The sequence below is a fragment of the Stigmatopora nigra genome, chromosome 5 (genome assembly GCF_051989575.1).
Source record: "Stigmatopora nigra isolate UIUO_SnigA chromosome 5, RoL_Snig_1.1, whole genome shotgun sequence".
Classification (NCBI taxonomy): Eukaryota; Metazoa; Chordata; class Actinopteri; order Syngnathiformes; family Syngnathidae; genus Stigmatopora; species Stigmatopora nigra.
This window is the reverse complement of record NC_135512.1, coordinates 10773208-10797001: the sequence shown is the minus strand read 5'-3', so window position 1 is coordinate 10797001 and position 23794 is coordinate 10773208. Positions and strand designations below refer to the sequence as shown.

Here is a 23794-nt window from a genome sequence, read left to right as displayed (position 1 = left end):
TTACAGAACTATATTTTACCAATCGGATAGTAAACAAAACAAAAGTAACTCTAGGCCAGCGACCTTAGAACAGCAATTGAATTTGGCTGGCCGTAACTGTTTGTGTGTTTTGGATACTTAGGGCCAATGGCAGTTCCAACATCTGGGCGGGAGGTCATTTTGACCGAAAAAAAGGAAGGTGATGAAAACTTCCTCCATCTGTGCGACCCATTAAAAATCGTTCCATGCAAACATTGCAGGTGCAACCATAAGACTGATATAGTAAAAAAATTGAGGTTTTTGCTAGCCAGGTCATTTTTTTCTTCCCTTTTTTCATGGTAGGCCTCAGTTTTTAACGTCAATTACAGTAAATGCATTTGTAAAGTTTTACCAACTCAAACATTGCATAAATAAATCTAGCAGAATAATGAAACTCATGTCTTTTATGGTCTATTATTGACCAATCAGCAAAACAACTACAAAAAGGACATAGTCAGTATTTAAGTGGCTTGAGGACAACTTGAAGTGGACCCAAGATGTGTCAACAAACCATTCAAAGTAAGTGTAATGTAAATATTTTTGGTAAACAGTGTGGACAAGGATATGATGAACATGATGTATTTGTGTTGGATGTTAAAAAGCACTTTACATGTTGTAGTACTGACAAACCATTGATGAGTATATCATTGTTTTACTTCTATTGTTAAGATATACACACAAGTTGTAATCATTTTGTACTCTGCACCATCTTAGCTCAAGTTCTTAAAATTGTCTGCACTTGTGTGTCACGATTACCGCTTTTATTTTTTGCTTTTACAGTTCAGATATGCATCATGGACATAGTAATTAAAGTGCATTAATTGATGATAAATTATTAACTTGAACAGTTAATATAATTGACAAAAGCAACAAATAAAGTACTATGTCAACCATTTTTGTTATGCATGTTTTATATATTCTCTTATGAGATTACATTGTTGTTTTGACGATGGTATAGTTACTAATTAATGTGTCAGATGCCTTCTAGCTTCTACTAGGTCACCGTGACCCTGCCAAACTCTACATTGTTGCTCTACAGGTCAGAGGATTTCTTGAGGGATTACACTGTTGTTTTGAGGGTGTGATAGTTACTAAATAATGTCTCAGTTCCTCTTCCTTCTGATAGGTCGCAGCGACCCTGCCAAAATCGCTATTGTTCCTCTTAAAGGCCAGAGGAGATCCCAACACTTCCATTTAACCCACCGGTTTGAAATCCAAATCGGATTGAATTTACTGTGCATGTTCTCCCCCGGGTCTGCGTGGGTTCCCTCCCGGTACTCCGGTTTCTACCCACATTCCAAAAACATGCATGGTAGACTGATTGGACACTCTAAATTGCCCCTAGGTATGGGTGTGAGTGTGCATATTGGTTAAAATATTATTATAATCGAATAATTGCAGCATAAAGGGTTTTAAAGGTCAAAAAAATAAAAAAGCAGCAGCTCCCTCTACTGTAGAAATTTCACAAATACAACTGAACATCACAATTGAGCTATTGAAATAAAATTATGATCCCAAATAGAAGAAAATTCACAAATATTTCAGTCTGACCCTAAATTAAAAAAAATGTTGTTTTGAAATATGTTATATGGTTCAATCATTTGCATTTATAGAATAATCACAGCTTGCTTGGATTGAGGGGTACGTGCCTCTTAAATTAAAATAAAATGTAAGATAAAATACATTTATCTGGGTAGTCCTGTTTCCAGTCAAATGTAAATAAATAAAAGATGGAATGGTTAATAAATAAAAATAAAGATGGCTATAATATAACTGTTGTAGCTGCACACCCTATACATTTGAACGTAAAATATGAGCATTCTGGTGTTTTAATGATGAAATTATTGGATTAAAAAAGTTATTAAAAAAATTCACTTGCAGTGAAATTAAATTCCACTGGAGGGCAGAAAGAGTCTGGGGCATTTGCCTACCCTGACAGTTAATAGTGACTATTGACCCTCAAATCAGTGCTTTTGCGCCTGTTAACTGCTTTAACTCACATTAATTAAACTTTTGAATAAGCATGATGCCCTCATGAACTTAATTGTATTCATTTTTGGTCACTATAAACTCTGAACTCTTCAATAAAAGTGTATGATCCTGATTAAGTCTCTTTATGCAGTATGTACATGTGTTTTAGTCTAGTCTTGATAGTTTATGTATGTACTTTAAGTTTTCAACATAATATGATAGCAAATACAAGATCACAACAATTTTTTCCATGAATCCCTTTGAAATGATAATGAAAACATGTTATTATAGTTCTATTCCTACATATGCAGATAAATAAACTAAGCATTCAGTAGTTTGTGAATCACAATCCTTTGAACTCACAAAAATAAAAATCAATATGAATAGGATGAACCCTCAAAAAGGGCAACCTGGTCTTATTTTTCTGTCTATCTTTCTTTCGTTATAATTATTTTTTAAATAAAAAGTTTTTATCAGACCACTGTGTTTTTTATTTTGACAGTCCAAAACGGAAACGCAGCCCCTTCTCCTTTCAATCGTCACTTGTGCTGAACTTTTTAAGGGGGCTGTGAATTTTCTTTCTTTTCCCCTCCCAAAACATTCCTCGCTTTCCTCTCACGAGAAGCATGAGCAGATCCAGTGTGAAGACACGGCCCCGAAGACAAGTCAGAAGGTAAACCACATACACACCCACACACAAATCAACAAACAAAAAACAAACAAACAAATCGATACGCCAAGTTGATTCATTGCTTGACTGTTGTTGCTTTGTACGCTCCATGCCGGATTTAGAAGTTGATTTATTGTACGTGTTATGGTGAATTATCAATAGACTCCTCACATGTTCTGATCCGCTATATCCTCACTAGGGTCGCGGGGGGTGCTGGAGCATATCCCAGCTGACTTTGGGCCAGAGGCAGGGGAGACCCTGAATTGGTGGCCATCCAATCGCAGGGCACAAGGAGACAAATTACCATTCACGCTCACACTCGTAGCAAAGGGCAATTTAGAGTGTCCAATCAGCCTACCACGCATCTCTTTGGAATGTGGGAGGAAGCCGGAGGACCCGGAGAAAACCCACGCAGGCCCGGTGAGAATACGCAAACTTCACACAGGTGGACCGCCCTGGATTTGAACCCAGGTCCTCTACTGTGAGGCAGACGCGTTAACCACTCCACTACCAGCCCACCTTAGAAATATACTAAACACAATTTTCCTTGAGTTTGAAAAAAAAGCCAATGTTTTAATGTTAACAATCAAACAACTGAGAGCATTTTACTGCCCGAACATCATCTTTTCCAAAGAGAGCACATAATTGTTTTGTTTACCTCGCCCCCAAATTTCAACCAATAACAGCTAATATATTCTCAAAGCATCAACATTTTCCCCCCATTTTGGAAGATTAATTATAAAAATGTTTCCCACACATGCTGTTATTCTTGCAAAAATGTTGACATGGAATTAAACACAACATTCCGATTCAGTGCCAAGCTCAAGGGCAAAGTTATCAGGATGCACATGTATACACAAAGTAGTTTTTCTTCCTTTTTCGCCCTATGGGCCAAACAATCCAAATTTGTCCAGCGTATAAATAGTTAAAGACTACAATCCTACAACATTCACAAAATTCAACAATTTTATGTGCATTTATTTGGTAGAGAATAGCAGGAAATGTAAGGAGTGTTGATTTGTGCTGAGAAATTCATTACTGTTATCATTCAATAGCTCAAATCCTGTTTTATGATGCTTAATAGGGATTTGATAGTATTGCTATAGCAATATTTTATTCCTTATAGTCTTATAAGTTTATACTTTTATGTTCAGCATAACTACTCTTTTACCTAAAGTCTGACAAACTTCTATACCTTGTTATTTGCCATTTCTTATAGCGATGTTAAAAGTCTATTCAAAATGTATGCATTTATTTATAATTACTATCTCACTTACATCCAATAAATTTTGACTGGAAGAGCTGGTGAACTCAGGTAAAATCATTGAATTAGACGCCTGTCACCGTCAATGGCAGGGAAATATGATAACTCACTTTCTGCCATCACATGTGAACTGAATTTGATGTCTCTCACTGTCAATGGTGTGAATGAGTAGATGATTATAAGCAATTTACACTCATGTAACAAACTACCAAAATAGTTCAATTTAAACAACTATTACTAGTTTGTTCATGTCAAGAAAATCCTGTATTTTGTTTGCAATATAGAAAGGGAATTTGTTTTTTTTTCTCATTTCCATTTAATCTACTGCTCTTCTTAGAAACATTTTCTATAAATATAAGTTTAAGATAGTCTTGTTCAAATTGTGGAAAAAAAGACATTTGCATGTGCTTTTTCCTCCCTTAGAACATTTCCAAGGATTTCCAATCGGGACTTGGTATCGTCAGATCTTCAAAATCAGGTGACTTGAACTGGAATCGGAATAAAGAAATTTGTGTGATTGGGACATCCTTGTTCCTTCAACTAATGCAAAATTAAAACAGTGTGTCGATTTCTGCTGAGAAATTCATTATCGTTATCTTTTTATATATATATGTATATATATATATATATATATATATAAATATATATATATATATATATATATATATATATATATATATATATATATATATATATATATATATATATATATATATATATATATACATACATACATACATACATACATACATACATACATACATACATACATACATACATACATACATACATACATACATACATACATACATACATACATACATACATACATACATACATACATACATACATACATACATACATACATACATACATACATACATACATACATACATACATACATACATACATACATACATACATACATACATACATACATACATACATACATACATACATACATACATACATACATACATACATACATACATACATACATACATACATACATACATACATACATACATACATACATACATACATACATACATACATACATACATACATACATACATACATACATACATACATACATACATACATACATACATACATACATACATACATACATACATACATACATACATACATATATATATATATATATATATATATATATATATATACATATACATATACATATATATATATATATATATATATATATATATATATATATATATATATATATATATATATATATATATATATATATATATGTATATGTATATATATATATATATATATATATATATATATATATATATACATATATATATATATATATATATATATATATATATATATATATATATATATATATATATATATATATATATATATATATATATATATATATATATATATATACATATATATATAAAAAGATAACGATAATGAATTTCTCAAAAATAAATTTTTCTTCAAAATAAAAGGGTTCTTTCTAGTTAAGAGGATAGATAGCTAAGCACATAAATAATATGATTTATGACTAAAATGAGTTACGAGCGTGGTTCAAATTCAAAATAAAAGGGTTCTTTCTAGTTAAGAGGATAGATAGCTAAGCACATAAATAATATGATTTATGACTAAAATGAGTTACGAGCGTGGTTATTGAGGAAATAAAGTCAAGGTGCTACAATCTACTGTAAAAGCCTATAAAATTGGATACTATAAAAACATTTTAAAAGTTGAGTTTGTCTGTGTATCACTCTTTACCGCCTATATTATTTAACATTAAAAAACGTAAGTGAATAACTATCGCACTTGAAAACAATCATAGAAAGTAGCATTTTGGAATATATATATATACATATGTATTTATTTATTTATTTATTTATATTCATATATATGTGTATGATTTTTTTTCAACATATAACTGGTTGTTCATATGTAACATCACCTGCTGCGACAGCCGATAATGCGTCCCTCAGAAAAGTATATTCAAACTATATTTTCTGAGTATTCCATGGTACAATGTCATCATTATTTATGTTGATTGATTGATTGTTTACACAGTATGAGGTGGAGCGGGTGTGACTCTAAATGAAAGAAAAAACACCATTGAAGTCTGTCCGTTTTGGTGACCTCACAATTGTGTGCTGGTTTTATCAGGCCATCAGTACAAACAATGTGAGATTGAGGCACCATAATGCCATACTTAGAAGTCATGTGTGGCTTGATGAGTTAATGTGAGTTTACTGAGTGATATTTATACAGAGGAAATTAAATTTCTTGTTTTCTTTTTGAAGTTTTTGCCTCCTCAAGTGGGTAATCTTCTGTTGTCAGTCTTTTATCTGTAATCCTTGAACTTGCAGTCAGTTGGCGTGAGGAAATAACATGACTATGAGCTATACTGTTTAAGCTGTCAGTATAAACAAAATCTCTTATGGATGCTGGCCAAGTACTTCACATTTCTGAGGTTTTTGGATTGTCTTTTTTTGTGTGGAATTTGCATGTTCTTGCTGTGCTTGCAAGTTTCCTTTTATTTTGATATTCAAAGTCTGCATGTTTTATTTAATAGAACAAATTAAATACATGAATATGTCTCTGTGTGTGGTCCTTCATGCAGGAGACACATTTTAGGAAAGGTAAAACACTTTACACTAATTATGCCACAAATATATTTTAATACACATGTGTCAAAGTGGCGGCCCGCGGGCCAAATCTGGCCCACCGCGACATTGTATGTATGTAGTCTTATTTTGTGTGGCCCAAGAAAGTACATGATGAGTGCCAACTTTCTGTTTTATGATGAAATTCAAATGAAGATTGTAGATCTTTTCCTGTGTTTCCTCATTTTAAATCAATAATTGCAAACAATTTGTACTAATTTGAATGTCCAAAAATGATCTATCGATTAGCACAATCGATAAAGCTGTCAATTTATTATTCCATTAATTTTGGCACTAGTTTTGAAAATCTACGCTGAAACTCGTAAGCGGAAGCCACTCTTGCTACTAAGACTCAGCACTGAAGGGGAAAAAGTTATAATAGGGATGACCCTTCTTTACGATTTTTCGATTGTTGCGGCCATGTTTGGTTTACATTAACCGCGATATTCGAGGGATTACTGTACTTTGTGCTATATTTGGGACAGGACTTGAGGAGAAACGTGCTGTAGTTGTACAGTGTAACAACGTTTTACAGGTTATGCAACTGTACCTTGGCTTGAGCTTCAACTTACTGCTTGGTGCCCCAAATAGACGTTCTGTAAGTTTAGTCAGACATGTCAAGAGGCCAGAGGAACTCTACTTCTGCAAAGACAAACACAAGGCCACATGAACATTCCTCTTGTGGACAAAGTTCATTTAATCAAATGCTATTAAATTTAGCTCTGTGTTTATGGCATTTTCTGATGAAATTAAGCTCATTACTATTTTTAGCTCTATTATGGGTTAATGTTATCAACTGTACTGTACAAAGCTGTCACAAAGTAAGCAACATTTTTTTTACCTTGTTTAGAACTTGGAATGCCTGCAAATCTTTTGCAAGATTATACCAATATGTGGAATGCAGTGTTTGTGTTTCCTTATCTATATTATTTAGTTAGCCTGTTATTTTGTAGAGAATTTGTGAATTAGAATAGAAATGTTCAATGCCATAGATGAGGAGAACTTTTAAATGTCTTTTAATGAGTCTAAGGAAGAGACTGATAATTTTTATAATTCATTTTTTTTGCTGCCACTCTGATATGCCGTTTGGAAAGCAGTTTTACCAGTTTATGAGTCTTTGCTCCCCTTTCCTTCTTTTCCTTCTCCCTTTTTAAACCATCCCATGTTTTAAATTAGACATTTTTTCTTAATATGCCGAGAAAGTATTTTTTTTTATTTGGCAGATGAAGTTAAATTAAATATAAAAGAATTACAAGTTTTTCTTAAAACAATGGCTACAGCAAGAGCACAGTACATATGGTATAGGAGTATCCGCCCAGGTGGGATGAACTGGTGAGGCATAATAATGCAACTGTTGAACTGGAGCAGCAGTAGATGATGTGGTGGTCTAAATATGTAGATTACGCCCCATTATTCACGAATGTTCAGTCTGATGTCACTAAATGTTCAAGCAGATCATGTTTTGAATTCGATTTTAATAGCAATTTCAGATGTGCTAATAGTTTTTCCTCAACCATCACAAAGAAAATGCAGTTAATGTTGTACTCTTTGTGTGGTATTCCCGATTCGGTTACAATTTGAGTAAATTATATTGGTCTGGAGTTTTGTGGAATCCACTTTCAATAACCTCATAGCCTCAGGTTTAGTTCTCTCTTTTACACAGAATCGTGTTTGCCACCCAGACAACTTTTATTTGAGGAAAAAAATATCATCAAAGGATCTGTTATTGCTATTTGAAATTGTCATAAGAGGGTTACTTAGATTTTATTACATGGTTGTGATCTTCATTTTACCAATTTAATCTTTTAGGGTTTATACAAAGGGAAATTGTAGAATGTCTGCTTGGCTTGATAGTAATTCATTTATATGCAAGCCATAAGACAGTTATAAAAAACAGAATTTAGTTTACATTAAGCTCAAAGTCAAGTTCAGTGCACAACTTCAAAGGCTACACAATAACAACTGCCTTCCACAAGCTCTCATTTTATTTTTACTTTAAAATTTTCCACAAACCAGGTGCGTTGATTGCAAATACAGACACATTTTAGACTTGCTGCACTTTAGACGACTACATAAACAGTATACATTTGTCAAATAAGCATTAAAATTCTCAAATTTGGTCTTGCGTTGTTAATAGTGACAACGATATCTTAAAAACTAACTTGGGACTGCTATGGTTTTAAAGTGCATAGTTAAAAGGAAGTGATGTTCTTATGTTTGGGAAACAGTAATTTATTTTGAGGTGTGCTTTCCAAGTACTGTGTGCAGTTAAGTGTATTGGTGAGTATGAAAATAAACAGCAGCGCTCATGTTGAAGGGACTGCTGGATCATGTTGGTTGATATGCAAGACTTACTGATGTGTGTAGTAGTTCTTGACTCAAGTTCAGGTGTGGGTTGGAGCTATTGTAACTATTTACAGGAGTGAATTATAGTCAGCTCAGTCATTCGGTGATGCTGTTCTTTTGGCTTCTAATGACAGCAATATTTTATTCATGGTTTTGTTTGTTTTGGGTGCTCCAATAAAACTTGTCTGCTGCTGTGACCGTGACATGCTAAAAATACTTGTTCTTTTAAGTACTGGCAAGAATTTGGGCATGAGACATTAAGCCTACTGCTCACTGTCTAACTGAGTGTCTGACTAAAGATTTACACTCACCATTGAGTGACCTATGCACTTTTTACGCATCTGCTCGTTGTAATTTTTGAGGGCAAAAGGGTTTTTGCGGAGTATATCATTGTCAGTACACCAAAGGATTGCAGGTTTGACACCAGAAAGGGTCAAATCTAAACCGCTTCCTTCAGAGAATGAATGAAAAACCATGACTGGCGCATTTACCGGTTGTAATTTTTGAGTGGAAAAGATTTTTGAGGAGTACATATCACTGAACAAAAGATTGTGGTTGTGACACTAAAAAGGGTCAAATCTAAACTTTGCTTGTTGGAAGAATGAATGAAACCATGACTGTTTTTAGAACTTGGTCAATACCACAAACACATATTTCTTCTTTTTTTTAACAATACTGCTGGTTTTTGGTCTGCTTTTTCATATTGTTTTCTGTTTGGTTTTGAACTGCAGTTAGGGAGATCATTGTAAACACAATTGAAGACAAAAAAACACTCTTGGTGGAAGAGGAATTACTACTTTGGATTTGAAGAAGCTCTCGAGGGAAATGCTTGTCATTTGGCAGATATGGAATGTAGGGATAACACCCATTGAAAATATTCCCAATGAAACATTAACCTTAATAAAAGTCCATACGGGCAATAGGAGTGTAGTTTACAAGATTTAGTTTGAAATTCTTCAATTCATTAGCTTCTCGTGGAAAATTCTCGTTTATGGAAAAGCGTATCTGCCCTATGAAGTCATTACAGAAGGCTGAAGTTGATGTCGACACTGCTACAGCAATAAAACTAGTGCCAACTCATAGTGACATTATTACTTTTTTTTCTAAATCATTTAATCTGATCTTTTCCCATTACTCTACCATTTCAAAATAAAATAAATCCAGCAGCTCCCCAAACGTGGTACAATATTTACAATACAATGTTTAAATATATGTTTAAGAAACTTGAACATGTTTTATCTGAAGCAAGACCCCGTAAAATGTTTTATTATAACCACCGCTCCCACACACCATATTTTCATAAAGTAAATGAAACGTCATGTAAAACTGACTTAAAACTTACTGTTTCTACCAAGTCTCTGCGACAAAATGAGAAAAGGTAACATTTCTCTTTGTTTTCTGTCTAGTTGCTTTTGTTTAGTCTGCACACAAACCTTGATGTTTGCAGAAAACTGTCGGGGGTCAACACATTCGAGAGAAATCACTTCCAGATTGTAAACTGTTTGACAGGATAAAACAGGCGAAAGATGTGTTTGACAACCAAATAGAGATAAAAGTAAATCTCTTACTATCTGACGTTAGAGTGACAAAGAATTCCAGTTAAACATTAACAGAGAAACTAAATTACAAAGCACATCCCTTGCTTGATTTTTTTTAAAATTATTATTATTTTTTACTGCGCATCCCTTGTTTTATTTTTTTTTAATTTAATTTATTTTTTTACTGCACATCCTTTGCTTGATATATTTATTTTTTCTTACTGAGTCTCTCCAGTGACAAAAATGTATACTTTTTGACAAAAATGTGACAAAAGAGTATACTTTTTGTCACTGTACATCTAGCTAGTCATTACTTCAGCCCCTTAATCAAAGATGGAGAGCAGTGCTGTAATTGTCAGAAGTTCCGGAAATAACATACTGTACCTCTGTTGTTTCTTAATAGAAAAAAACTGCTCCCATCTGGTTTGTTTCCGTAGATGTAAGATGCAAAACATCTGGAAGTCACAGCTGCTACTGTTGCGAAGAAGATTTAAGTCTTCTGAAGACAACTCTGTTAAGCACATACTCAAGTCAACACAAAGATGTTTGACTTTTAATGTACGCTCACTAAAAAATGCATAGAGCTAAGATGAGGAGGGAAAATGGAAATCAGAGACAACAACCACCAGCAAGGTGTGCGTATTTGTATTTCACGTTCAGCTGTTAAAAAGATTACATTTTAGATCAAGCCTGTGAGTATAAAGTAGGGGGACACGGGTCAGTGTCTTCCACAATGCACTGTGACATCACTGATGTTGTAAATGGGGATAAACCTGATTTTATAATGTCTTTTTTCCTTCACTGAGAATCAGTGGCTTTAAGCAAGGGGACATCTTTAGCCAATGTTGCTACTGAGATGCAAACTTTGAGCTTGTTTTAAATGAAAAAGAATGCCAGGAAATGCCATTGTTTTTAAAATAACAGACAAAATGTTGCTATCCTGGGGAATAATTCATGTCTTGTCAACTTCGGTTCCTGTGGTAATACATTTTTGTTTTAAAAGATTAAATCAAAAACCACAATGCTTTGCCCACACGCAGTACTGCAACTAGAACTTTATCTTTATGTCGTCATTTATACTTACATTTAAATCTGTCACTGAATTAGTTTTCTTCCAAAAATTATTTGTATTTTTGAGCGTTGTTGAATATTGTGATACTATCAAATGATAAACAGGTTGTTAAGGTTGCCCCACCCATTACTTTTCTTAACAGTTCATTAAAACAAGAGAAACAGAAGAAAAACATGCTCCCTTTATTCTAATTTCTTCAGTATAATCAACCTGTTTGCTGAGCTTTGCATGAGAAACACCTATAGGATAATAGGACTTGTGTCAAATTGCCCAAACACCCTTACTGAACACTGCTCAGCTTGATTAGATTGACTCTGCGACATTATGAACCTGTAGTGAGAGAAAGAACAGGCTTTCTGCTATGAGGGGAAACAACGACTCTTCACAAAACACTGTGAGAGTGTCCCCAGCAAAGCGGCATAATGCTTCCTTGTCCAGCCACAATGTGCTCAATTGTGCTTGCTGGGCAATCTGGAAGGAAAAAGCAGAGCTTGCATGATGTTTCAAGTCAGCCTGAATGTTGGACCGCACAAGTAAATCGCATGTATGCAGAAAAGGAAGTATCTCTTTGTCATCTTTAAATGCGTACTAGAAATGGACAGAGGTAAGCATGTATACGTACTGTGGAATGAACATAGTGGAGTTAAAATACCGTACGTGACAAAGAGCTTTGTTTGACTTTTTTTTCACAACAGTGTGTGTGTGTGTCTTGGCCATGCTGGCTCTATTTGTTCAGTACTGACTCTTTTGCTTGTCTTTTCGGCAGTCTTTCCCTGCTGCCTTCAGGAAGCAGCTTTCAGGACAGCCTGATGGGCTTCCTGTTCACTCTTCCACCTCCCAAACCCTCCACAACTTCCACCCTGAATCTTACTAAGAGACAATAGCAGGTCTCCTGTAGGGGAATAAAAGGGTGGGTTGGTGTACCTGAGTGTCTTTTTTTTAAGTAAAAGTGTTTTTCCTGTTTATATGTGGTTCTAGATCATATCTGATTAAGTAGTCGTGTTTTCAGTACCAGGGTGCTTTTCGGCTGTTGTAAATCAAGCCACTTGGCAAACATGTCAGCTAAGTGCGTGAATGGTTCTCCGTCTCCTTGTGCCCTGTGATTGGCTGACCACCAATTCAGGGCCTGGTGGCCATAGTTGGCTGGGATTGGCTCCAGCAAGTCCCATGACCCTTGTGAGGATGAGCAGTGCAGAAATAATAGAAGAATATTAGGCTAAAATGATATGAATACTCCCTTCACTTCAATTCTCCCCCTCACTTCTCAATGAGTATTTTGTTACCTTCTCCCCTAGGAAGAAGTTTTGCTTCAAGTACAAAAAGTCTGTTTGTTGAGTCTCAGGATCCCATGACACCAATAAACTAACCACTCACCTCAATTGGATCTAGTTTCACACATTACTGAAGCAAGAATACATTGAAGTCTTTAATCAGGTTTGGTATTTAAGCTTTTGCAATATTTGTCACATTTGTGGAAAAGCACAAGCAAACTGAGCAAAAGCAATAGTTGGATGGTGGAAAAGAACAATCAATTGATTCTGTCTGCTTGGACTAGAAAACTCTGGCGACATGTTTCACCCCAGAAACGTGTGCGTGCTTGTATCTGTTTACGCGAGTCTTGTTCATTTCCCTCTGAACTAAGAGGAGAAACAGACCAACACAGTGACTGCAAACACTCGGTAGCTGATAAGAGGACACGGCACAGACTTCCAGGCCTTTCATGTATTCTTCTTTTCCCTGCCCACTCGGGATTGCTCATGAATGAGTCCACTGTTGGTAATTGTCCGAAATCCCTTTCTAATTATCTTGCCTGTTGTGGGCTTTGTGGTTTTGTTAAATTTGACAGCAAACGGTGTGAGTCGACAGGTGTGCGTGCGTGTTATCTCTAGTCAGTCAGATACAAGGACGACTGGCATGTTTCAACAGCATGTTGTAGGAATTTCCCTGAGGCTGTGAGGACACACATCTTTGTGTTTCGGTGTATGTGTGTGTTTCAGGGTGAATGACTGACTGGATGTACACCCTAGGTCAAAGGTTTCGAGACATGTCATCATTCTGTCGGATGACAATGTGTCTCAAAACGTATGACCGCATACATATTGTTTTTGTAGTGGCCTCATGATGTAGACTGTAGAGGTTGATGGGGATATGAATTCTGTGTACCTGTGGTCGTTTGTCTCTCTGGGTATCCTATTGCTGACTGGAAACCAGTCTAGGGTCTAGTCTCGTCTTCTCTCAGATGGGATATGCCCCGGTAATCCCTTACGAGGATGTTTGTTACAGAAGATTAGGATTTTTGTTTCAGAAATGTTCTTCAACTTTCTGAATGTCTTTGCCTTCTTTCCTAGGGAGAGGAAACTAAACTGGAATCTTGCTGCATGAATCCAACATTTAGTCTGAGCGTGGTAAGTATAAAACTGACTAGATTTCACTCACGATTTGATAGTTGCAATGTGCAAACTTGCCGATGGCAAGAATCTGCTATATTCTGAATACAATTGCGGCCTACAGTAGAAACCAAGAGGTTACTATATTGACAGACTCTTAAGTGATGTCATACTGTTGAAATGTTATTTGCTGGTATTTAAGTTAACAAAGTACAATGTCAGGCAGTCTCACAACGTATGACAAAGGAGCTTTATGTAAACAAACCTTTATGGGCTTTGCTTTACATTTTGGTCTCATTTTTCTTTCAAGTTTCTATTTAGGCAAACAGGTGGATAAAAGAGTCAACATTTTCTCCTCATGATAATGTTAAGACGCATAAGATTGTTTAGTCAGTAAAAAGAGGCTGCCTTTTTTTCCTATATAAATCAAGCTAAGTAAGGGGAGTGCTTTGAACATGACATCAGTTTTGCTTCCTTGTCAATGATGACAAATGTGTGGATCATGTCGCTGTATGTTTTTTTTAGCCAGGCGTTTATTGAGGCAGTGTGTGCTGAAAGGTCCTGCACCTGAAAGATGACTCAGTCAGTGCAAGTCAATCCAAAGCTACCTGGTAAGTAATTTGAAATAAAAGTTGAAATAAAAACCCTTTCCAGTCAGAATATACTTTATGATATATATTTACTATATAAATATGAACAATGGTTTCTTGAGTGAAAACCATGCAATTGGGAACATAGATTAATGGATTAGTACAAAGACACAGAGAAGGAACATCAAGTAACTAATGCCGTTTTCCTTAGCGATATTGGTTTTGATACCCAATTTTGGGGATCACATTGTGGGGTAAATTTGTTGACTTAATTTGAGCTGTTGAGAAAATGTGGTATACACTTCTATATGTCTATGTGTGGTTTTCAACTACCCACAGCTTGGGCTGACAAGGAAAGGAATGCAGCTTCCACATATACTCTGTAATTTGCTGCCTCTTATCAAATCAGACAGGGGTGAATTGTATGTGTGAAGTTTAACAACAGTCATGTGAGATGAGGAGGGTAAATAGTTGAGTCAATGAGAAGAATGATGTAAAATGGTGTGAATGTTGCATAAAGAATTAGATGAGGACACAATGGACACATTGTGAAATGGGCACACTTTTATATTGGGAATTGTTCTACAAAGTTGTTGCCTGAAAAGGTAAACATAAATGCACAATGAAATGAATTGCCTCAACATTATTACTTGGAGGCTTTGTTGTACTTTATGCTTATTGCGTGTGTACGTAGCAGAGATACATACATTTGATACTGCGCTTGGTGGCCGAGTGGGGTACCCCGGTTTCCTCCCACATTCCAAAGACATGCAATGGTAAGCTGATTGGACACTGTAAATTGCCCTTAGGTGTGAGTGCGAGCATAACCCTCTCCTTGTGCCCTGCAATTTGTTTAACTGTCAATTTTGTATATAAGTGTCTGGTATTTTTTTTCAGTCATGTGCTCTCTTCCTTACAGATTTAGGCTCTCCATTTCTCTATTCTAGTCAGGAGGCAGTTGACCAGACGGCATCTTACTCTGTCCAAACGCCATATGGTTTCCAGCTTGACCTGGATTTCCTCAAATATGTGGAAGAGATAGAAAGTGGGCATAACATCCGCAGGGCAGCGGTGGCATCTCGCCGTTCTGGACGAGGCCTTAAAATCTCACAAAGATGTGCCGGGGGTCGCACAAGTGGTTGGACATCCACAGAGTCTCTTGCCTCTCCTGGTAGTGAGGATGGCAGGGTGCCACCCCTACCGCCGCCAAGAAACCGCCTTGGCTCTGCACCCTGTGAAGTGCTTTCTCTTTCCCCTGTGACTATCCTCAGTGTTCCCCCACTGTCTGCCGGTGCCAAAGTACCACCCCCTCCACCACAACGCAACCCTAGAGTTGAGCGAACTCTTCTGGAAACAAGTCGGCGACTACAGCAGGAACAAAGCCGCCACAATGGCGGGCGATTCCAGCTTGCAGATCCCCCCAAGCAGTTGTCCAGCTCCGCATCGACTCAGCCGTTGCAGAGCAGCTGGACTAAAGCTAGTCCTCAAACCTCTGGACTCAATACTCCTGCCACCGGCGCCACGGTGACTCCAGTTCCTCCAAGCCAACTGCAGACCGTTCGAGAGCAGATGGCAACAGCCTTGAAACAACTGAAGGAGATGGAAGAACGTGTAAAAGGTGTCCCTGCTCTTGAAAAAGAGGTGGCGGAGCTTCGTGCTGAAAAAGATATGTTGTTGTTAGCGCTTCAGGAGAAGAAAGCAACCATGGATGTGATGTCTGCGGCCCAGAGTCGATCAGTAGAGTCTTCTACCCAGACTACAGAGACCTCCCAAAACAGTCCTAGCGTTCAGAATCAATCAAGTTCCCCAGCCTCTCCAGGTCACCAAAGCCACAGAAAATCTGAGGAACTGAAAAAGCTCGCTGAGAAGTTTGAGGGGAAAGACGAACGTGCTGCTGAACTTTCATCAAAGCTTGTAGTTAAGGTTCCAGGCAAGCTGTCTGTTGACAAGAAATCAGTCGCTGTGGGAGATGATCAGCCCATGGACTCAATTGTTGTCTACTATAACCACAGTGTGGAAGATGTAGCTGTGGGTACCGAGCTCAACGTTTGTGAGAGGGGGACGGGAACGGAAAACCCTGTGCTCCTTGAAGAAGGGACACAGGTAAGACCAGAGACAGAGGAGGCTGGAGTTGGGGTTATGGAGTCACTGCTAGGCCTGACATCTGAGGCACAGCGTGAAATGGACACATTACAGGGCACCATTAAATTCCAGCAAGACTCCATTATGAGTTTAGAGGGCCAGTTGAGCAAGGCAGACAAAGATCTTGGAAGTCTTCGAGCACAGATTGAGGAGATGACTTTGAAAGTCACGTTTGACAAAGGAATTCTTGCCAAGCCTGATTCTAAGCAAGCCCAGATCCAGACTACATCCGCTACACTAAAGGATGTTGCTGTTTTGTGCTCTCCAGCTGTGATGGATGTATGTGTAGGTAACCGTTTTCAAATGGACACGATTGAGCAAAATACCCAAACGGATTCTATTGCAACAGCAGAAGAACCAGAAATTGTCGTAATGGCCACTATTGGTTGCCAATACGAAAATATGGATGACAAAAAGACTGAGGAACAGAAAGTAACTGTGTTAAAGAAGAGACAGTTGACAGTGAATGATTATAAGATCTTTCCAGAGGAATCAGTGAGTATTTCAGAGGAGAAAGATGAAGACCAAGAAGAAACAACAACACCAAACAACGTAAAGACAGGTAACTTTAACATTATTAGAATAATTTTGCTCTTACATCTAAATAAGTTGAAAACTTTAATATTGATGTCAATTCCAACAGGTATGCTGAAATCCATTATGAAGAGGAAGGATGGCAATGGCGCAGGTGAAAATCGCACAACAGGCAAGAAGAGCCTGCAGTTTGTTGGCATTTTAAATGGCGGGTGGGTATCCCAGTTTCAGGCGGACTTAATACATTTCTATCTGATACCATTATGTAAAGAATGAAAAATGTAACTTAAGCGATTGTATGATATTTTCATTCATTAGGTACGAATCAACGTCCAGTGATGATGAAGAAGAAGATGAAGAAGAGGAGGAGGAGGAAAAGGAAGAAGAGGAAAGCTCCTCCGAAGAAAGCGGAGAGGGTGACTGCTTGGACAGCACGGAAGATGATGAGGTGGACCTGGAGGAAGAGACATCAGAGGAGGAAAGAAATATCAACATAGATGACAGCGACACTGATGAGGAAATTCTGAGAGCAGAAAATGTTTCATCTGATGGTGTCAAAGAGAAGTATGTTGTTTCTATCTGGATTCATGCATCGCACATAGAGCTTCCAAATTCAAAAATTCTCTTTTCGTTGCAGGTTTGAACTGAGCTCCAAAATGCGCGAAGCTTGCCTCATTCTCAAGAATCACCTCAATGATGGCATCCAATCAGTGAAGAGTAAGGATGTGGTGCGTCCCTGCATGCTTCCTAAAACATTTACATGAACAACCTGAAAAATGTAATATCTTTCTGTCTTTACTGATTTTTTGTATTGATAGAATTGAGACAATCTGAGGTGCTGTAGTAGGAATAATTTTAATTATTTCATTACATTTTTGAAGAAGGGGAAATTAACTGAGGAGATGCTAAAATTGAGGGCTTCTCTTTGCATCCCATAATTTTTTGATAATAAATCCACCCATGGAAATGAGCTAGGCAGTAACACTGAAGAACTTTCTTCACACCCAGTTCTCTTTTCTTCCATCCTACCAAACAACCGGTTTGGTTGGATGGAAGAAAAAACATTCCACACTGTGAAATAACATCCTGATGGAAGTTGTGTTTACAAATGTACTTGTAGCTTACCAGCACTCACTTAGTCCAGCTCGAGTGGTTCCGCGTTTCCAGCGCCAAAACGGCTCAGCCTCCACGGGTGTCCGACTACCTGATGGCCTTCTCTGAGGTGTCTGCGTTGCTGTTGGAGCACGTGGTCAACATGTGCGATGGGAACGGAAACACCGCTCTTCACTACAGTGTCTCGCACTCCAACTTTGGCGTCGTGGATCTGCTTTTGGACACGAGTGAGTGGCCGCAACTATTTCGTGCCAGACCTTTTATTGGACAGGCTAATACTCAATGTTATTTCAAGCAAATGTTGTATGATGTACTATATATACAATGACCAGACATTTCATATGGCCCTCAAGTCAACGAAAGAAAGTCAATATAAAAGCTATTTTAGAAATCCCCCACATTTTTGTATGTGGTTTTCATACATTTTACGACTGCCATTTTTGCTGGTTGGAATTTGGGAGCACGTTGGGTATAATTTTGTCACATTTGTGACTTCGGTGCAGGCACGCGCGGGCTCGATTCCCGCTGGTGGCGGTATGATTGGGAGTGTGGATGGATTATAAGTATTAAAAAAAAGCTTAAACTATGTCTACAACTTCTAATCTAAAATTCTATTATATTAAATGTAGTTAAATAACCAATTATTAAAAGTTTTAATCAAAATACGCTCCATGATGCATTTAGTTTGCATAGTCATAGTCATGTTATGCGATTGGCAGGCGACCAATTTAGGGTTTACTCCAATTAACTTTCTGTCAGGGTTGATAAACACCATTATTATTATAAAGGCAGAGTTTATATACTGGAATTTACGTGACTTTGTTGTCGCCATTGCCTGTTCCAGATATGTGCTGTGTGGACAAACAGAATAAGGCGGGCTACACGGCCATCATGTTGGCTGCTCTTTCCACTTTGAAGAAGGACGACGACATGTCTGTAGTCAAGAAGCTTTTCAGCAAGGGCAATGTCAATGCCAAGGCCAGCCAGGTAGGCGATCGTTAACATTGTCTCTGTCCCTGTGACGTTGACTGTATACATCAAGTCCATTGAAAAGGTCCTGCTGTAAGTTAAATGTCATCAAGAAAATGTGTAGCATATGAGCATTGGGAAAGCTTGTGATCTTCTCAGAAGATTTAATGAAAATGTGAACTGTACGCAGCTGACAAGTACTCACAATGGGAAGTCATAAGACTGTCTGTCTGGCGTCACGGCCTGGCCTTTAAATCCAATTAGTTCCCCTTGTTGTTGCTCTGAAGAGCGCAAAACATCGCATGCAGTCAATCTTTACACTGGCAGGCTATTTGTCATTTCCTTTTAATTTGCTACACAAAGTTTTCCATTTGTAAGATCTCAAAATTCCTTGATTTTAATCGGAGTGTCTTCGTTTATCAACTACGAGTAGATCAGTAACGGTCCCTGAAAACAGAAACCACTCAGTTCCAAGTATAACTAATGCCATTTCGGTCAGAGTTTGAATCCTGCTCCTTTACACCATCAAGTGGTGAACCAAGAATGTGTAAACACAGATGTACTCATTAATTTAATAGAGAATGCGACCGGGCATGAGACCCTTTGCCCAGGTCATTTTCAACCCAATGGCAACCACTTACAGTATTTTCCTATACGTGTGTCATATTATTTTTTCTTTTTTTTCTACATTTGCAGGCAGGTCAGACGGCACTGATGCTAGCAGTGAGTCACGGGCGCCAGGAGATGGTGGAGGCGCTTCTGGAGTGTGGCGGTGATGTCAACGTACAGGACGATGAAGGTTCCACGGCTCTGATGTGCGCCAGCGAACATGGCCGAGCCGAGATTGTCAAACTGCTCCTCGACCAGCCTGGTTGCAACATATCCATCGTTGATAATGTAAGATACTCAACATCTTCATTCACTTACACCCAACTTTGGAAATGCAGATTTCCACGTAAAGTTAAAGGTCAAAATTAATCCTCTAACGACATTAACATTTCTTCCTGAATACACCACAAAAACACCAACAGAAGTAAATAGGTAAATTAGTACTCCTATTTACCATTCTTGAGATATCATCTGGTCCCTCATTTCTCTGAGAAGAAGTTAGAGGTAGGAGCTCAGAGTTTGTGTTATTTATTTATTTATTTTTAAGACTATTGATTCAATCTTGGCAAGACAGAGCCAAAATCTGATGACTTTGTTCCTGTCTTCATTTTACCTCAAATTGTACACATTTCTGAATGTAATATAGATGAATGAAAAGTTAATTTAATATGAGGTTTCAGTTATCCATCCAGTTAAACCGAAACGTTTTTATTCAATGAGTCATACATAGTGAAAAAAAACGTCCAGACAAGACGATAGTTCCGAGCGGACTGTTAGCCAGAATGAGTTGGCCTCTGTTAGATTGGGTTTCATTTTTGCACAGCTGTGCTGACGTTGGGGGGAACTCCACTCTCACTCAACGTGAGAAAACTCGACTCAAGGTATTAAAAAAAAAAAAAAAAAAAGGTTTCACCATTTGTGTTTGACGGTTAAATTAGAATTTTTTTTTAAAAGCTTTATTTGGCCGTAAAGAGGGAATGAGTGGGCGAGTGTAGGTTCTCGAAATAATGTATGACGATGTGTGGTGCTATAATAGTGTATAAATGTTAAAATTTCTCTGCCCTCACTCGAGGGGCCTTGTTTTTCTGCCACTGGTCCAGAGTGCATAGTTTAGGAATGATGCTAACTACTTTCTGATTCAATATTCAAGTTCACAGGAAATTTGCAGTGTCAAGGTTCACGGGCAGCAGGAAATCAAGGAAACGGCGCAAAAGACAGTGAGATAGAGCAAAAACCCGGGGTGTTCATTCATTCCCACAAAATAATGATTAGTGTTGAAAAAATACAAACAAGGAGGAAACTTTAAAGCAAATTATGTTGTTATGTTATTATGTTGACTACTTATTACTAACTTAACGATTATTTAGATGATTTCTTTGTCTTGTTTTTTTGTTGTTTGTGCACTTTACGGCGAAGTTTTACATCTCATTAGAATTGTATAATGACAATAAAGCATTCAATTCAATTCAAAACTAAATGATAACAAACCAAAACACAGACCCTAACATCTAATCTTTGTGGGATTTAACTCATTTCTTATTGTCCCTGCAGGATGGTAGCAATGCGCTCTCCATCGCGCTGGAGGCGTCTCACAATGACACTGCTGTGCTGCTCTACGCCCATATGAACTATGCAAAAACTCATTGCGCTCTGGTAAGTGCACATCCTGATTTATTTACTCTTTGTTCACAAAGAAAACTAACAGCATGATGCCCTGGTTTAAGATTAGGGTTCAGGTTTTAGCAACGAATGGACAGGAATCCCATTTATTTTTCCATATCTTTGTTTGAAATTGTAAAATTTCCTGAATATGGGATGAATAAAGTAATCTAATTTAATGTAAAAATGATGGTGCACTGCTTTGCTGACCCCTAATGCCATCATTATGCAATTGCATTGCTTTTTATTTTATTTTTTTAAGTATACCTAACATTAATGAGTTTGAAATGTGTGGTTTTAACCTTGCAGAAGTTTCTCAAGTTAGAAAAAATAAAGCTTAAAGAATCATGGAGCAGTTTAGGTTTGTTTTATGTTTTTTGCTGATCAAATTTTGCGTCCAAGTGAAAAACGGGAAAAAGCATTAGCAGTTTCACTTCATCTTTGACCATCTAAGAGAAGAGTATTCAGTTTTGATGGTATCTAATATAGTTGAAAAAATATATTTGGAGTAAATGCAAAATATATTTGCAATAAATGAATGTTTTTTTTAGCACAAATGCTTGAAATTGGCTTCTATTAACAGTGGTTTAATATACTAAATGAAAATTTGATTTTGTATTGATTGAGTCTCACTAGAATATTTTCATTGTTTTAACAATGTGATGTTGAAATTGTTGGGTGGCATTTATTAAATTCAGCACGTTGTCTACATTTACCATCTCTACTGATAACCACTACATCAATTTACGGAGTAACCAGAACACATTGCGACCTAAACAATGGCGAAATAAGGCTTTTCATATATTATTAAAGTGTGATTTGTTTTTCAAAGTTTGTATATTGTAGATTAATTATTAACATTAAAAGAAAATTTATAGAACCAACTTGTCTTAATAGTTTCACATATAAACTGCTCTCGAGTCTAAGTGGAGAACCCAGCCCAGTTCTGGAAACCATACTAATTCGTAGCCCGAAACATACCTTTTTTAACTTCTGAGTCACCTAAGACGGGATCATCATTTATTGTTTGTGACATTGTTTGGTGGTGGACACTAATGCCCGTCTAATGTGAAATTGAGGTTGGGAAGAATTACTTTGCATTTTGTGTTACAGGGAAGTCCAAACTCTCCGAGAAGCCCAACCAATAGCCACAAGTCATGGCCTGCTGAGTGATATCGTCGTGGCAATTGCAGAGAAGTAAAATTAACTGGATCTGGGTTTTAAAAAAGCTCCACTGGAATTGAATAAAACTGCAATGTCGTATTTATACTTTGTAACATGCCCTGCTTTGTATTGTTAATATGAGAATATTATTTTTAAAGTTATACTACTTCCTCAACTAAGGAGCTTTTTGCAAATCAGTTACAGGAGATTTTTACTATTTGCACTCTGCTAATATTTTATACTCAAGAGGCAACAGATATATGAACATAAAATATGATGACAAACGTGAGAAATGCTTGAGAAAGTTCATGCGAATGATAGAAGTGAGATGTACAAGATATTTTGTCCCGTCAATACAGATAATTACACATTTATTCACAATCATTACTGTTAAAATGGGTTATATTGTTTAACCGAATGCACGTCAGTTTTCAGCTTAGCGTGCTTGTCTATCAGGTAAATATAGGATATTTTTATGTGCATTGGTTTTCCAGTATTCACATAAAATATAACTGTATCCTTCCTTTTCCTTAAGCCGCTTGCTTATATTTTTCAGCCCAGTCAATTTTACAAATGCGAGTGCAGTCTATTTCTATATACTGTATTATTTGCCCTTTGATTGACTGGCAACCAGTCCAAGTTTTTATCTGCCGTTCACTAGAAGTCAAGGAATGAAGAAATTGTACTTTAGTGCAATACATTTTGTGAAGTTGAAACGTGGCGCAGTGGAGAAGTTGTTATTTTTTTCAAAATTTCAACTTGTAGGTCATCCAAATTTCAACAATGCAGTTACTTGTGCTGGTTTGGAGTTAAATGTGGATCAAATAACTCAAAACAAGTAATTATTGAGCCTTTGCCTCCCTTCCGATCAGATGTCTCTTAACTAATAAAAATATATCGTAACGCATATAAACAATGTATAGGGATTTTTTTCTGTGAAATGTTTTCTCCAAAGCTATCTGCACATTACGAATAAACATCTCAAACAATATTTAATGTTATAGTTTCCCAATAAAGTACATATAACTATATTTAATGTCATTTAGTCAGTTTTTTTAGGAATCCTTATACTT

General features: G+C 36.9%; 1 protein-coding gene across 1 annotated transcript; it reads left to right on the top strand.

Annotated features, from left to right (window-relative positions):
• Positions 1-2519: 2519 nt before the first annotated feature.
• Positions 2520-23750, top strand: kank3 (KN motif and ankyrin repeat domains 3). The gene is made up of 13 exons (XM_077717508.1): positions 2520-2662; positions 4347-4401; positions 13903-13959; positions 14467-14552; positions 15451-17235; positions 17317-17419; positions 17526-17771; positions 17845-17935; positions 18328-18547; positions 19165-19307; positions 19986-20186; positions 21450-21551; positions 22671-23750. The coding sequence occupies exons 4-13, from the start codon at positions 14516-14518 to the stop codon at positions 22728-22730; spliced, it is 2988 nt and encodes a 995-aa protein (XP_077573634.1). The 5' UTR covers positions 2520-2662; positions 4347-4401; positions 13903-13959; positions 14467-14515; the 3' UTR covers positions 22731-23750.
• Positions 23751-23794: the final 44 nt, after the last annotated feature.